At 39.5% G+C, this 16,228-nt stretch overlaps 1 protein-coding gene across 1 annotated transcript in view; it reads left to right on the top strand.

Annotated features, from left to right (window-relative positions):
- The first annotated feature begins 1,491 nt into the window (after positions 1-1,491).
- The window catches only part of slc25a21 (solute carrier family 25 member 21), an 82,102-nt gene continuing 67,365 nt past the window's right edge, over positions 1,492-16,228 (top strand). The window contains exons 1-2 of the mRNA XM_008312640.3: positions 1,492-1,691; positions 1,814-1,904. Coding sequence (XP_008310862.1) covers positions 1,835-1,904 — 70 coding nt within the window. The 5' untranslated portion in view covers positions 1,492-1,691; positions 1,814-1,834. The remainder of the gene's footprint in view (positions 1,692-1,813; positions 1,905-16,228) is intronic.

Genomic DNA, 16,228 nt, shown 5'->3' with positions numbered 1-16,228 from the left:
TAAAGCACAGTGAGAATAGTTTGTCTCTTAATGAAGCTGTGGTTGGACACAGAAAGACACGACTCACTGTCCTCCATCTCAATATGGGTTGCGGCCCAAAAGAAAAGTGCAGCAGCTATATTATGTAAACACACGAGGCAGAAGTGTGCTGTCATCTGTACCAACACAGGGGAGACAGACACTCAGGCTTTTCCTGTTACTTGTTGAAGTAACACATGTAACTACTAACCACTGACTACAGCCTACAGAAACATCATCGTCATTACTCTATCACTAACAACAAACATTCAAAAGTAAAGTCTTGGAGACCAGTTACAGAAGAGTGCTGTTAAATAAATGGGGAAATGTGCAACCCACGCAGGCTGCCACAGGAGGCACTGTTAAGTATGTGGTTCCCCTGGTGCTTGAACCCAGGACCTTATGCATGTAAAGCAGATGTGACAACCGCTACATTATAGACCCAAACTGGCAAATTTTCCACATGTGCTCAAGGCTTCTTTTTTTTTTAACTCTATTTAATGTTAGTAACATTAAATGGAGACATGAAGAACCATATTAATTTTCATAAAAGTAGCATCATGTCCACTTTAAGAGTATGGTTGGGATTCTAGGTTAGTTAGAAGATGCCTTTTTTTCTTCTGACACAGATATTTTCTCCCTCAGAATTGTAAAACCTGGTATTTCCTGTTTTTGTTTTTTCCTGTTCCAGTGAATGCAGAAGAGCCCCCAGTGAATAACCAAGCAGTCGATGCCAGATGTATTAATGTTGCATTATTTCAGAAAACACTTCTTTATCTGTACCATGAGACGGAGTAAGCATTGGGATACTGTATAGCCGCAGACTGTCAATACACGTGACTTTGTTAATATGTTAATATGTAAACACAATCTTCTAAAACTGGTACAATCAGCTTCATTTTATATTCATCCCTAAAGGTGACACGTATCCTTGTTCCTAATTTAGTCACACAGAAGACACGAGGATGAGTCGGAGTAGTCATCCTTCATGAACTACACCCAGAACAGTTTAGGTGTAAGAGTTACAGTGAAGGATGTGGACTGTACTGTTAGTTCAAACAGTTTGACAGAAGTCTTGACAAAGTACCAAGGACGGTGCAGCACAGTGACTGACCTTCTACAGGCCTGAGTTAGAGGGAGAACATGGGGCTGTGCTGGGGTTATGTAAGAGTTTACATTCCACAGTATACTACAGTGAGTCAAAACAATAGATGATACAATGGTTACAAATAAAACCGTTACAAATATTTCATCTGTTTTATTATTCAAAAACGTATATTAAAGTACATGCAAGATTACTGTTTGTAGTATCTCATGAAAAGTAATTAAGCCTGGAATATTTAATGTGAATACATCTTTATTGGCCTGGATGACAATGAAAACAACCTTTGACTCTAGTGTGGGTCACTGAGTTTTATCAGTTTTATATGAAGTCATGTCACAGCATTCTATGTATGTGTGTGTGTGTGTGAGAGAAACTGAGAGGAGGGGGAGGAGTGCAGGCAGGAGGCGGATATCTATCCGCTCTCTCTGCAACTAATTGTCTCCAGATCTAGCTTAGCTTAGCTTAGCCTAGCCTAGCTCTGACGCTTGTCTTTAGCGTGGGCTTCAGCTGCTGCAGGAGAAAGCCACTCCAGTCACCGGAGACAGAATCAGCCGAGACCGCAGCGAGGGTAAGTGTGAGTGTCACCCTGCACCGGTGCTGCATTCTTAGACTTGTTATCTACTGTGGTTGTGAACTTTAGAGACTGAGTACAGATAACGAGTAACGGTGGCTGTATTTCCCCTCTGTTAGGAAACTTAAACCACCTTAAAAATGTCTTCTCCGAAACCAAGGAGCCTCCTGAGGGAAGCATCTCACCAGATCATCGCCGGTGGATCAGCTGGTAAGTTCAGCTGCTATTGTAGTTTGTTGTCCGTGAGGAAAAAATTAATAAACTGTGATTACGCAAGTTTTTAAGAGCTTACACACGTTGACCGGAGTGTGAAAACAGCGTCCTCCTCCGCCTCCCCGCAAGCTCCGTGAGGAGAAAGCGCTGTCTGTAGTCTGTAGACGCGCATGCGCGGAGAGAGCGAAGGTTAAAAATTGAACCAAGATAGTTCGCTCTCTGTGTGTTTCACTTTCACAAACGAGAACATGAAGTTCGCGCACGCGCAGAACTTTTCCCGGTTCTTTTTTGTGAATATATATTACGTAATATATTACGTAAGAAATGAACGCCAGTAATGATTTTCAGATGTTAGGCCCCCAGGCATTTAAACATTTCTCAGATGTTTAGGGTATGTAGCAATACAACCCTTTAAAGCCAGTTTTAGCATAGTTTTAGACTAAAGTTACAGCATCACTTTTGAAAACAGCACATTGCTCTCACTTCCTAGCCTGTGTACAGTTGACTCCAGATTTAGTAACAGAAAACAGAGGACTATGACTAGGATCATGCAAAGTTTGAATTTGCTCTGACTGGTGTTGAACCTACGTTTTGCCATCATTATTCATTATCATCATTATTTTTGTAGAAAAGATAATGTGGGAGTGACCGCACATAAAATCATGGAGAGGAATGTGGTGTCCTCAAGGGTTCAGATGTGGATGTGAGATGACAAAAATGTTCGTTTCTCATTTAAAAGATTTGATTAGTACAAACTGTCAGTACAGTTACAGCTGTGGTGTTCAAGTGGAAGTCTTTTTTGGGAACGGTGTTATCATGTGCTCTCTGGCTGATCGGCTGAACCAGGTCTGTCATGGCTAACAATAGCTTTGGTGTCCATTCCTGCAGCAGCAGTTTTGATATGAGGTGACACTGATGGTCTGAACCGTTATGGTGATAAAAAGAAACTCGTTGTTGCAAGATTTGCATACAGCCATACTGAGAAAAAACTCACCAGACTGGAGTGTGAGCATCAGTGATAATACATTCCAGCTGATATGTTTCTTATACTAGACAGTCTTGTCTAAAACATACTTTTTTTGAGGCGTCAACAGCAGCAGTCTATTCTTTCTTTGAAATAATTACTACAAAATATTTTTTTTCTTATATGAAATATGCATACATAACCAGAAGTTTAGCAAAACATTGTAATTTTTTATATATATAAATATATGTGCATATGTTGAACCGGTATCTCAAATAACGTATGAACGTTTGACAAGGAAAGTGAAAACTACTACTTTTTAGTCAGTAAATTGACACTGGAATTCAATTTGTGGTGCGCTGACAAAACCTGGATTTGGTGGATATTTTTCGGTGACTTAGTTAACCATCTTTCAGGCTCACGTGACGTTATAATATCTTCTCCTGACTGGTGGGATTGTAATTTACTTTTTCACGTCGTTTCCTATCGAATTTGTCAACAGTTGAAATGTTAATGAGATGTGCAAATTGTTCTGGTTCTTGTTAGCATACTAGGCTAACAGGTCTTCGAACGCACCTGTTTCTTTTTCCCTTAAATAGGTATTAACGCACATGGAAGAAAGCCCTTAGGGTGTGTTTAGATTTTAAAGTATTTTAAATTACTTTGTACAAATACTTTTTTAAATCCCAAATGACTAAGACTTATACGGGATAGAAACAAATTCAGACTTTTTTAAAATCCCCATTGCACCGTATTAAAAACAGAGGACTAGCAGCTCTACAACAGCATATTTGTTGCTTGATATTCAACCAGAAACATATGTTCTTTTAATCAGTAATGATCTGCAACTATTTGTTTGTGTATTTATTTTTCTTTTTTCTGCAGAAATATCAGGTCATAAAGATAATGTTCATAAACAGGCATTCTAAACTGCTGCCCTGCTTTTTTTTAATATTTTGTGGAACTTTTTAAACGTTAAACAATAGCTTTACCTTATTAAATGGACATTTACCATTGATTCAAATATTTAACTTCCAATTTAAACCGCTGGCAAAAGGCCAGTCAGCAGGTCAGTGTTTTTACTGACAACTGACAATCATGTGTTTAGTTAAAAGTGAGCTGAGGAGACTTTGGTTTACATCAGAAGCTTTGTTGATGTCAGAACTGTTTGGTGTTAGAGTGTGATACTAAACAGTCATGTTTAGGCTGGATTCTTTTTTTCATGATGTTTGTATGTGTACATGATGGAGAGGTGCTTCATGTCATTTCTTACGGTCTGTTGTTCCTGACGTCAACATCAGCAGACGTCTCGAATCATTTCATTTAACGTCCCTGGTCTTTAGCAGTCATTCTAGAATACATGTTACAGCTGCAGTAGAAATACACTGAGTACTCAATGGCCTCTCTGTGCTGTCTTATCCCATCGATGCTAATGGATTTGACAGCCTGAAAATGTTTTTCAAAGTCAAATGTTTTCTCTGGACAGCGTGGCCAGTGTGTTACAGGTGATTTTCCTCTCGCTCCCAAAGTCCAATATTTACCTCCGTCTCTGGACAGTTTGCTCACTTTTTTGTGTATTTACTAATTCACATTGGCTCATGTGCAAACAAGTGTACATGCGAAAAGATAATGGTGGAAAAAAGTTGACATTTGTTAAATCTATTTGTCCAGATTTCAAAGATATCTCGATATCTTGATCTTCACTGCAGGTTACTCAAATTTACATTTTGTCCTTAATTTCCATTTAAATTTAGATTTTTGTTTTAGTTTAATCTGATTAATTATGTAAACAGAAAGAAGCCACACACACATGTTTTCAGACCACTTTTTAAAGTGTGCCTGGATCAGATGTATTATTATAAAGGCTGATACCTTACACTAAAGATCTCTACTCTTACTGTGCTCCAGGGTGTCACAAGCTTTATTTTATAATTAGGCAGATAAGCTAATTGTGGATAACTTGGTTATGGATGTTATGATGATTAAACACTTTCTGTCGATTTTATGGAACAGGTTGTTATTGATGCTATTTATAAAATTGTGTATTGAATTAAATGAAAGTTTACATACAGTATAATTTTAAGAGGGTTGAACGACATCCTCTTATTGTCAGTTTATGTTCTACTTTGATGTTTTTTACAGCCTGCAAGATGACACAGAATGTCTGTGTGAGACGTAGTTATAAAAATAAATGACCATTTATTGTCTCTGCTTTATTTTCTTTGTAATAGTGAACAGACTTGGCTAAATCTTCAAGTCTAATTTGGGCCACATGAACATCACCAACACATGTAAAAAATCACCCATTTGACGAATCGGAACATTTTATGGAAGTTTTCTGCAGTGCAGTTGTATTGTATGTGATTTTGAAGGTTTCGCTTGGAGTTTGTTCCAGTTTTGTCCACAAGATGGTAGTATTACCCTGCTGTATTGCTACGTTATTGCCTTCTAAGGTAAAGGGACGTTGCCGCTTTTTTAGTTTGCGGTATTTTTTTCTAATAACTTTTTGAGACTTTGAGATTATGATGAAGCGTTAGGTAAACTTTAAAGTAGGGCCATAATAAGTATTGGTGTGATGCTAACAAAATAATACAGACTGTAGAAGCTTCATATTATTCAAAATGTCCTTTTGATTGAGTACATTTGATTAAATAAAAATAAATCCTGGTAACTGGTCATGTTTTCTCGTACTCCTCTGTTTCTTCTTGGTAGATGTATTTTTGTTCTAAAAAGTCCAGGAGTAAATCGATCTGTCTCCAGCAAATGGACTGTAACGACATGAGACAGACGCCCTCCGTGTGATTACCACGGCTCTCCCTCCGGACTGTCAGGGCCTCGATCACATCTAATTGGTTTGAAACAGGGAAGCTGAAATCAGCGGCTAAAGAACAAATAAAGCCACTTAGTCTAAATGAAGGGGAGGAAGAAAGAAGGAGAGGGGAAATTAAATAAATACTGTGTGTGGTAGCATGTTTAGGCAGGGCAGGTTATCCAGTGACAAAGGCTGTATTTTAGTTGGTTTTTTTTTCTTACAATTTCCCTAGTGGCTGTACCAATCACTGCCGAATTAGGCCTAATATTTATTTCCAGAAACAATTGTACATGTTGGAGCGGGGCTTTGATTGAACTCCCGGCGGACATGTTGTAGACAGATGTTTAGATGACCTCATGTTTGAAGTAATGTTGATTCTGGATGGTTTGCTTAGTTGGCCTGTTCCTCTAAATCAGCCCCACAGCTTGTTTTTTTTTTTTTTTTTCAAATTTGCTCTTGTTGTAGGAGGGCATTCAGAGGCTCACGTCTCTCACTTTTTTTTAATGTTCTTTGGCTCACAGTAAATAGTAGCCATTTACATCTTCTGTTCCATCCTTGACAGACACACGTCCGAGAGTACAGGGGTCGTGGCTGGCTTGGTTAAAATGAGCCATGATGGTGCTGACGGAGAAATCCTCAACAGGACACATCTGTCTTTACTCCTCAGGGCTCAGCTTTAACCAGGATTTAGAGTTGATGCTTTTTTTACAATGCAACTTACATCCTTGTGTCATTAGAATTAGGACGCTTATATACGAATATATAGAATATATGTGTACATATAGGTATGTGTGCATATATATGTATACATATAATATATGTGTACATATAGGTATGTGTGTATATACATTACCACCTTGTATTGGATAAATGAATACCCCTGGACAGCTTAATGTAACGTAACCAACCGTATGTGGATAATTACAACAAACAAACCGTTGCTTAGAACAAACAAGCAATTCATAATGTCCTTCAAAAGCACCAGTCATAAGAAACCAGAGGGCAAACCAAACAGGACTTACGAGTAGTGAGAATGCAACTGGAAAATATGCAGTGAAATTATTGTGGCTGTCCAAATGTATGGGTAAACCACTAAACTCTGTGAATTTAATCAGGTTAAAATTCTTCACGCATTTTACTGCATGGGCAGAATGATGCAGTTAAGTTGCTTAGGGTCATTTAAACCTTTTTGTTTCACCAAATCACCTTGAGCTTCAAATACCCCCTCAATGTGTTTGTTGGAGGCTCTATATTCAGGCCACAGCAGCCTCACTGAGTGCAGGGCAGTAAAGTCTACGGCTGACGAGCTGACTGACACAATTGTCAAATGACCGCAGGACAGTAAAGTAAATGAGTAAATCAGTAAATGAGCTGACTGACACAATTGTCAAATGACTTACTAAAACCGTACCATTTTTTTTTCTTTTCTGTTCTCTCTATATGCCTGATTTAATGCTGATGTAATCAAGACTTAAATAGCAAAATAGTAAAATCCAAATTTAGAACAAGCTGGAAACTGTGTCCAGAACCGGCGTGGTGGGAAACGAAGTAGAGTGATGTACGAGCTGCGCCGGTGCTCCCGACATTATCTTAATGACATGATTTATGAAAATGGTTCACTGCTAGTGTAAGAACCGAGGAAGCCAAACAGTCGGAGAAGGAGGCTGAAGGGGAGTCCAGCCAAGACACAGAAAGCAGAATTACCAGAGCATGCACGGTCACAGGCACGGCCAGACATTAGAAGTGGGCCAGGGCGGGCCGCACACACTGCTGTGTGTGACTTCTGGATCAGCTGGTTGTCAGGGACACAGTCCAGTATGTTGATGCTGCGTTCTCTGAAGAGGAAACAGCATCAGTTAATGAGAGTGAGTTTGGTTTCACTGAACAACAATGACGACTGGGATCAAACTCAAACTGTTTCATGAATATTTGGGTTGAATGGATGATGACTGAAAACACTTTTTTAAAATACATTTTTGTTTTATCAACAAGAGCAGTCGGCCCAATGACAAATAAAAATCTTGAAGTAAGTTTATATTTAAAGTCTAAAGATGGGATTTAGTCTAATTTTAATTTCCATCTCTTACTTTGCACCATAGCTGTATAAATTGTGAATATTTCTAAACAAATATTTTTAAACTGCTAGTGTGTTTGAAATGTGTTGCTATGTGTAAAGACACTAAAAAAGTAACGTTTCTGAATGGGTAAAAACCTTGTAACATAAAAATTAGTTTCAGTGACAAGTTTTGTTGTGCTAATCAGATGAGCTCATCACTGGTGACTTGTAATATTCTCTGATTTCCCTCTTTTTTTTTACAGTTAGTTCTTATGTGATTCATGATCATTTATGCATGGGTTAATAATTACACTTTGTTTTAAATGGATTTAAATGAATGACTCCACTCAGTCACGGCCATAATGAACTGTGGTGTTGTTTCAGGGCATTTGTTATCATTTAGTTTCATTAATTCAGTTTTACTGAAGCCAGAACTGACTTCAGTTTTCACTGTTTGATTAAAAAAAAAAAGAAAAAAAATCCCATGCAACCCACACACAGGGCTCTGTCATGTACATGCAGGCTCTTAAAATAATAATAATTACAGTGTTATGGTAAGAGTGGATGAAGGAGGATAATTATGATTGCTCAACATGGGAGGCTTTCTTTGGATCGTTGCCTCCTATTTCAGGTACTAATTATTAAAATCTGGACACGGTGAGGCAGGATCCCGTGCGGCCGATTCAACGTGGTGCTGAACGGTGTTGCATTGCATCCGTGCGTGGTTTTGTGCAGCAAATAAAAGACATTTACGGCTCTGGTCACGGCGTTATGCAGCAGGACAAGTCTTTATTGTGTGTGCGTGGTGTGTATCCACAGAGTGAACGATGAGAACACCACTGTGTTTGACGGCAGGTACGGAGTGAAAGGTGTGGGCAGACGTAGCCCAGCCCATGGCAACCATAATAAAACTGTGGAGGGACGTGGGCCAAAGAACAGGCTCAGTTAGACTGAGAGTGACCAGGAGGAAAGAGAGAGAGTTTACACTGGAGAAAAGTGTGTGTGTGTGTGTGTGTGTTTGTCTCCGTGTGTGTTTGTGTTATGTATTTGTGCAGAGGAAATGGTTGTGTGTGTGTGTGTGTGTGTTTCAATGTTACACATGGTCAAGTTGTGTTTATTTGTTTTGCGTGCATGTGAATTATTGATGATGGGGAAATCGGATGTAATCGAGTGTGTTTGTCCAGGACAAAAAAATACACACTCAAGTGTGTGAGGTCTATTTTTTTTTTCAATATTTACAGATTTGTGCGTAATAGTGTAAATGTTTTTTTTTTTCATTTACACTAATCCATGTATTTTATCTCCTGCTGTTGTGTCGAGAATATGCCAGATTAAATTAAAGAGAAACATATTCATAGTTTCCTTATATATTTCTTCCTCCTGCATTTGCTTACAATTCAATGTTAATATTTTTTGAAAACCCAGTGAAGACTGAATAAGAGCAGCATAGAGACAGTCTGTCTGTGGAGATTCTCGTTCGTCCAGGTCAGGTTATCCATAGTTGTGATAAAACTGGACGTCTTTGAGCTTGAAAGACTTTTCGTTCCTCAGCTGAGGAACTTCATCAGTTTCTGGTTGATGTAAAGAGTCTTTACGGTCACACCTCCCTGGAGACAGGTGGCTCCCTCTGATGGTGAGGAGCAGTTAAACATGTCACATGTCGAGTGTAAATGGGAGTCGTTGTGATCAACATAGAAGCAACAAGCATCAAATAAAGAAAAAAAAAATCTATGAGTAAAATATCATTTGTAACTTTTTTTTTAGAAAGATGTTAAATCAACTACCTAAAAAAGAAAACTATAAAAATAAATCTTTCCAAGGCTTTACTCAAATGGACGTACTATAAAAATAAATATTTCCAAGGCTTTACTCAAATGGACGTACAATTCTGAGATCCAGTTACAACAGGCGTTCTACCAATATCACTGTCAGGTTACACAAATATGGGCAACTATTAAAGTCATTGCATAATAAAGTGGTAAACTAATAAAAATACAAAAAATTCAGATTTATTCCCCCCCCCTTCTACCACACGATAGCGTCTGTTCAGTCTCCACCACCTTCTTCATCGTGAACCTGACGTCTGGTGAAAAGCTTTAAATTAGACATTTAACCTCTCGCCCTGTACCAGGTCAGGCACCGGGGGCTGCTGCACTGTGGTGAGAGAAAACCAAATTGATGTGTTTGTAACCTATAATCTTAAAAAGAAAAATGTTCAAAAAAAATCTTAAAAAAAAAAATAGGTGGGGGTCAAAGTAAATATTTGTTTTCACTCCATATAATACAGTATATGATTGGAGAATTTAGATTAAAAAACAACCTCTGGGCTGCTGCTATAAATATAAATAAACATAATAAGTACTGTCAAAAAAAAAGAAGAACAAACCTTAACTAAAACCAGTGAATTACATGCCAGTTGTCCTTGTATATTGTACAGTGTATTCTGTGTGATTCTGTGGATGAGCTGGGAGTTTACAACTCAGGTTTTTACAGTAAGCCTCAGCCCAGGACTGTAATTCTTTCTCCCCGTTTTCTGCTGTGTAGTCAGCAGACAGACTCGCCCAGTGTGGGTGAACGAGCAACATGAACTGCAGTTTGGCCAGTGCAGTAATCATCATGTAATTTGTTGTGCTCCGGGGCCAATTTGTGTAGATTCAAAGCATACATCCCAAGCCTGGCGGCTGTGCTCAGACATGTCCCCAGACAAGGCTTTAATTAGAGAGACTTCAATTTATAGACACTTTGTATTATTTCTGATGTCGAGCGGTTGGAGGATGACACACTTCAGAGCGAGAGACGCTGGCAGAGGAGGAGGAAAAACTAGATGATGGGAAATGAAACGGAACGAGAGGCTACGCCTGGATTTTGTTTACCAGTGGGTTATCATTTAAAATTTAAAGAGGAATCAATGAAAATATCACAGGTTTGAATGAACTTCTGGTTGGATATAGTGTGTGTGACTGTGTGTAACATGTGTTCTACAACACTAATTATTACAGGATCAGCCCTTTAGAACCAGGACAGGAGTCACTCCAGTTTGATTCATGAATACATTTGTTAGCTGAAATATAAAAATGTTTTCCAATATTTATGGATCATAATTAAATATATATTTGTATCTTGGCTTGTCAAAATCAATATTATTACAATGACATTGTTTCGTGAAATTGATCAGAATTTTGACCTGTATATACGAAAATTCTAGTATCATTACTTTACACTGAAAAAAGTTTGTATTTTACCAGAACTTCAAACACGTCATATTTTTCATATTTTTTTAAACGTTTTTTATATGTATGCATATATATATATATATATTCATATATATATTTATAAATATATTACAACTGGTGTATTATCAGATATTGGTTTGATGACAGAGGTTTATGAGGATTTCTGTAGCAATTATTATTATTTTAATATAATTATCTGCTGTTTAGTCCAGTGCTATTTTAACTTTACTAATATTATTGGTGTACCACTGAATACAACTAAGGGGGGAACAGAAAAAGAAATTCAAGTCGGAGCCTTTTTGATTCAATTTCTAAACTAAGTCGGAGCCTTTTTGATTCAATTTCTTGAGCTCGTTTTTTTAACAAACTGTGATCAAATTGGATTTGAATCGTTTCAGTCAATGATTTGAGGGATTGTTTCAGATTTACAGCCATGAAGAACCTTTAGAATTCTGATGACTAGAGGGCAGAAGAGAGCTGCGGAGCCTTCCTCAGTTCTTCTTACTGTCCAGCTCCCTGCAGCCTGTCCTCAGTAGCAGTGTGTGGTGAGGGTCATGTGTTTTAGGTGCACTGCAAAGATGGATAACTTTACTGATCCTTTAACATGTACACACACACACACAGTGTTTCACTGGAGTTGGTCAGGTAGCTCCTCGAATATGAGATAATCCCTCCACATCTGTGTTTAGTTTGCCGCAGGTATCAGTGGAACCTTTTTTTAAAAATATTTCCAGCACAGCAGTCAGTGCTGGCGTTTATTCTGAACAGCCTCCAAGCTTTCATTCAGTTCACCCATTCTTGAAATGGCTTCACCCTACACCAAGATCCAAATAATGACTCAGCTATGACACAGGGTGGGATTTTCTATGGCCTGTGTGAATTTTAAAACAAGAGGTCGCAGCGAGACTCGGCCAGAGACCACACAAGGCGCAGGAGCTGCGCAGCGTTTGAAGCTGGTCCAGGGGAGAGCGGCGGCCCGAGAAATGGTACGCAGGACGGTTAAGTTATCAGCGCCCAGCTGGGCAGCTCTGTAATCACAGAGCCTGACTGATGCTTTCTCCATAAGAATAGAGGAGAATACAGCCGGCCGTATTTGGAAGAACCCACAGCTGTTTCTATAGCGAGACACCGATGTTGACATGTTCAAAAGGTGGACATATGTCCAACAATAACCTCAACCTGAGGGTCTCTTTGTTGACAGGGCATAACTGTCTCTCCACTCAGGAAAACTTTTATTTATTACACTCTGTATCTGTTCAGTAACTTTAAAAAAAAAATCTCAACAACTTTGTAGGTTTTCAGGATTGCATGTCTCAAAGCATTAAGTGCAGAATTATCAGTGTTAAATTTGACCTGCAGCCCCGTCTTTTACCCCACAAGAAGAACTCTGTGGAGATCTTCATTGGTGTTCTGGTCTGTTCTGAACGGCTGTACCCTGGAGTGTGTTTCATAATGGTACTTGGACTGTTGCGGGCTGATCTATGGCACCCAGGGGAGAATCTGCTCTCTGCACTAATCTATCAGTCCCCAGCCGGAGGAAGGCAGAAAGACACGCTCAGGCCTCTGCTGTTACGCCCCTCGCTCCCCCATCATATTCAAAATTGACTTTAAATTGATGGCATGGCTATTTTTTTTTTAAAGGAAACGTCTGGAGTGATCAGGCGCAGGCCGCTGTGGTTTTGCAGATGTTTTTATTGTGATTACTTGAGGAAATGTTTTGTTAGTAAAGTCCTTTCTGTAGGATTGTTTAATTGCAGTCCTTCACTCATTCTGTGTACGGCTGGGTAAACACCAGAACGTAAGCCGATCGGTTATTACATACTTTATTTTAATACTTCATTGGTATTTACCTTCATTGTGGCTTCTGGTTTAATACATTTATTTTTCCAACTCCAGTAATAATTGTAATAAAAATAGAATGCATGCTAATTTTAACAGAGCAGCTACAATAACTCCCTGCTGCTTTTTTTTTTTCTTAAGTGAAAAGGAGACAAGGTAATTACCTCGGGGCAATTAGAGAAAGGGGCTGAGGGAGTAGCAAAGTCATTTTCTAACCCAAACATCCTGGTCCGTATGGGCCGCAGCGACTGGACAGCCTCCTCGCTGGCTCACAGGGAGCCTTTCGTGGGGAAGCAGATCAGGGTTTGTTTTCTTTCTCTGGAGGCCGGCCTCTGAAACCTCTGCCAGATGAACAGCACCTGAAACGCACACACGGAGAGGCTTCCTCAGCACCGTCAGCAGAGGGAGTGATTTACTGTCCACGGCCGGGACACTGTGCTCCCGTTGGTTCACGAGTTTGACTGTAATCAGCCTCAGCACCGTATAGAAGACAGAGTTTGTCAGAGGGAAGGGTTAGTCTGTTGGACGGTGACTGAAGGTCCACACACGTTCACGGTGTGGTTTCACTACTTCCTTAACTCAGCTCTAACATTGTTATATTATTATTATTACATTAGTTTATTTTTTAAGTGTGATTTAACTGTCAGTTTCTGAGATACAATGGTGTTATTTAAGTTTTTTTTTTAAATATATTCAAATCATGTTAGCAAATTAGCATTCCCATTTGACTGGTGACGTTTATGTAAATGCAGTTGTATTAACACTTGGTTGTTCAGTTTTTAACTACAATAATTTAACATTTAAGCCGCTCATATAATTGATTACTGACTGCCCTCCAATCAGAGTTCATTTATCACCAATGGAATCATTAAACGATCATTTTCGTGACGCTGTAGCCATACACCTAATTGGTTAATGTAAAATCAATACCTAAAATTTCAAATAACTGGACAAAAAATTTGATTTGATATGTGTGTCTACAATGCACACATTTTAACACAGTGTTATTGTCTATTTAATAAAAAGCAGAGAAACTGTAATAAATGAGTTGATGAAATATGTTTTGACCAATTTTCTAAGTTTCTAAGTGTTTGACTTCTTTTTTTATGAAGTCCTTTATTTTTGGTCGCTGAGTGTTTGACTTTTTTATGAAGTCCTTTATTTTTGGTCGACTCATTAGGAAAGTTAATAACTGCCAGAAAACTTGACCAAAAAGTAAATATTACCTGCAGAGTTTATTTCTGCAGTATATGTTTTCTGTGCCTGTTGTCGTGTTGGGAGGTCGCTGAGGTTGTCGTCTTATTGGACAGACTTGTTATAGTTCCATATAGAGTTGAGCTACACCGCTGGTCCATTAATCCAAGTTTTCATAGACAGAAAGGTTTAAATGTTGCGTGGAGGGAGCAGACTGATCTGGGTGTGGTGACGTTGGACGACACTGATGCTGTCCATTTGTCTTCTGGATCTGAGAGACCAGTCTGTGAGCTGAGTCACAGCAGATGACAGTGTGGGCCAGAGATCAGTTCAGAAGCTTAACAGCTCGTGAGTGATCCCCATCAGGGACGAAACAGGACGGAAAACGCTCTGCAAAAACGCCGAGCTTTGTGGGAAAAGTGAGTGGAGAAGTGGGTGTTTCTGCAGCGAGGCACCTCCAACGACATGTCACAATGAGCCGGCTTAGTGGCAAATACAATCTGTTTATTAGTCATTCTCATGGAGCCGAGACCCCGCCCCCTTTCTGTCTCCATTCTTTTCTATAGTGTTGATCTTAAAGAATCCAGGCAGGAAGAAATGAGAGGAGTGGGTTCATATTTGCATTCACTACTGACTGTGAATTGGTCTTGGCCCCCTGACAAAACCCCCTAATGAGCAAACAGTGGATGACATCATTTCTGAGGTTTGCAGGGAATTAGCTTGATTAGAATAACCCTCCACTCTCACCTTGGCTCGGCTTCTCTGCAATCTGCCTGTCAAAGCCTCCTTCAACTCCCAGGGTTCAGGTCTGAGACTTTCCCCACACTGTGTTCCTACTGAGGAATGGGTTAAGAAGGGGGGGAAAAAAGTTCCAGTACTGATGTTCTCTCAAGCTCGGTTACAGTTTTTCCTTGAACGTTTTAGACCGCTTCAGAGCATGATGGGAGAGAGGGGGGCTGGGGGGGGTATGGGTGATTTGTCACTGTGAGAGTGCACAGTTCTCTGCTGCGATGAGCGGGACTCGCCACCAGCTCTCTAAAAACAACAAGCCTCACCAGCCCAACTTCCCAGATAATTAGTGGAGCGTTTCACACTCTGCAGAACACCGAGACCAAAATGGAAAATTGGCAAATTAAAGTTCTCTGCTGCGATGAGCCGGACTCGCCACCAGCTCTCTAAAAACAACAAGCCTCACCAGCCCAACTTCCCAGATAATTAGTGGAGCGTTTCACACTCTGCAGAACACCGAGACCAAAATGGAAAATTGGCAAATTAAGCGCGGTCCATATAGAGTGGAAGAGGTTTGTCTGGTGTGGTAAACTGGTGGATTTCAGGTTCCTTATGTGACCACTGATATAAGCCCACCATACAGACCAATCACATCGCCTGAATGGAATGAGTTTAAAATGGAGATATGGTAACTGATCATTGGCCAGGCGTCTCAAAAGTAAGGCCTGTGGGCCAATCACAGCACTTGGAAAGATTTTCCCTTACTTTTAAATGAATGTTTTTCATTAAACTAATTTGGTGTAAGACATGGTTGTCAATACGTCTGCATTGTTGTTCAGGCTTTAAACTTCTAATTTCATATTGAATGTATGTCAAGGTTATCAAGCTAAAATCTTACAAATATAGGAAACATATTTTGACATGATAATTAGACCATTCAAATATATCAATAGCATAAATCCCTCATAAATGATTTTTATTAGTAAAAATAATCTATAAGTAAATGAATGTAAACTTTTGGAATATTCTGTTTTGTTAGTTTATGGTATCAGACTCGGGCTCCTAATTCCTCTAACTCAGTTGATTTAGTTTTGAACATTCATCTATCATAATATCATTTTTCTCCCACCTGTAGAGATAATAGTCTGGTGATGAACTCTGTTGGATATAAACCACATTTTCATGTCGGCTTTTATTCATGTCTATAGTGTATATGTGGGGAGGCATGTATGGAGCTTATGTAAACACATTGTAGACAAATCCTCACCTGTACGACAAACCTCCAAGAACTACACCGTGAACACACACCCAGACACACACCCAACCCCGTCACCACACCCCGTCTAGTCCGTCCTGCGACTCCAGCCTCTGGGAGCACGGTCCGACAGGAAGCTGTCACCGTGTCCACCAGGGTTCTCTGGAGATTTGAACTTGACTCAAACATATGTCTTCAATTGTAATAGCTCTCCATTTCCCCAAATGGACTGAAGGGGG

The sequence above is a fragment of the Cynoglossus semilaevis genome, chromosome 1 (genome assembly GCF_000523025.1).
Source record: "Cynoglossus semilaevis isolate Cse_v1.0 chromosome 1, Cse_v1.0, whole genome shotgun sequence".
Taxonomy (NCBI): domain Eukaryota; kingdom Metazoa; phylum Chordata; class Actinopteri; order Pleuronectiformes; family Cynoglossidae; genus Cynoglossus; species Cynoglossus semilaevis.
This window is presented reverse-complemented; position numbering and strand designations above follow the sequence as displayed.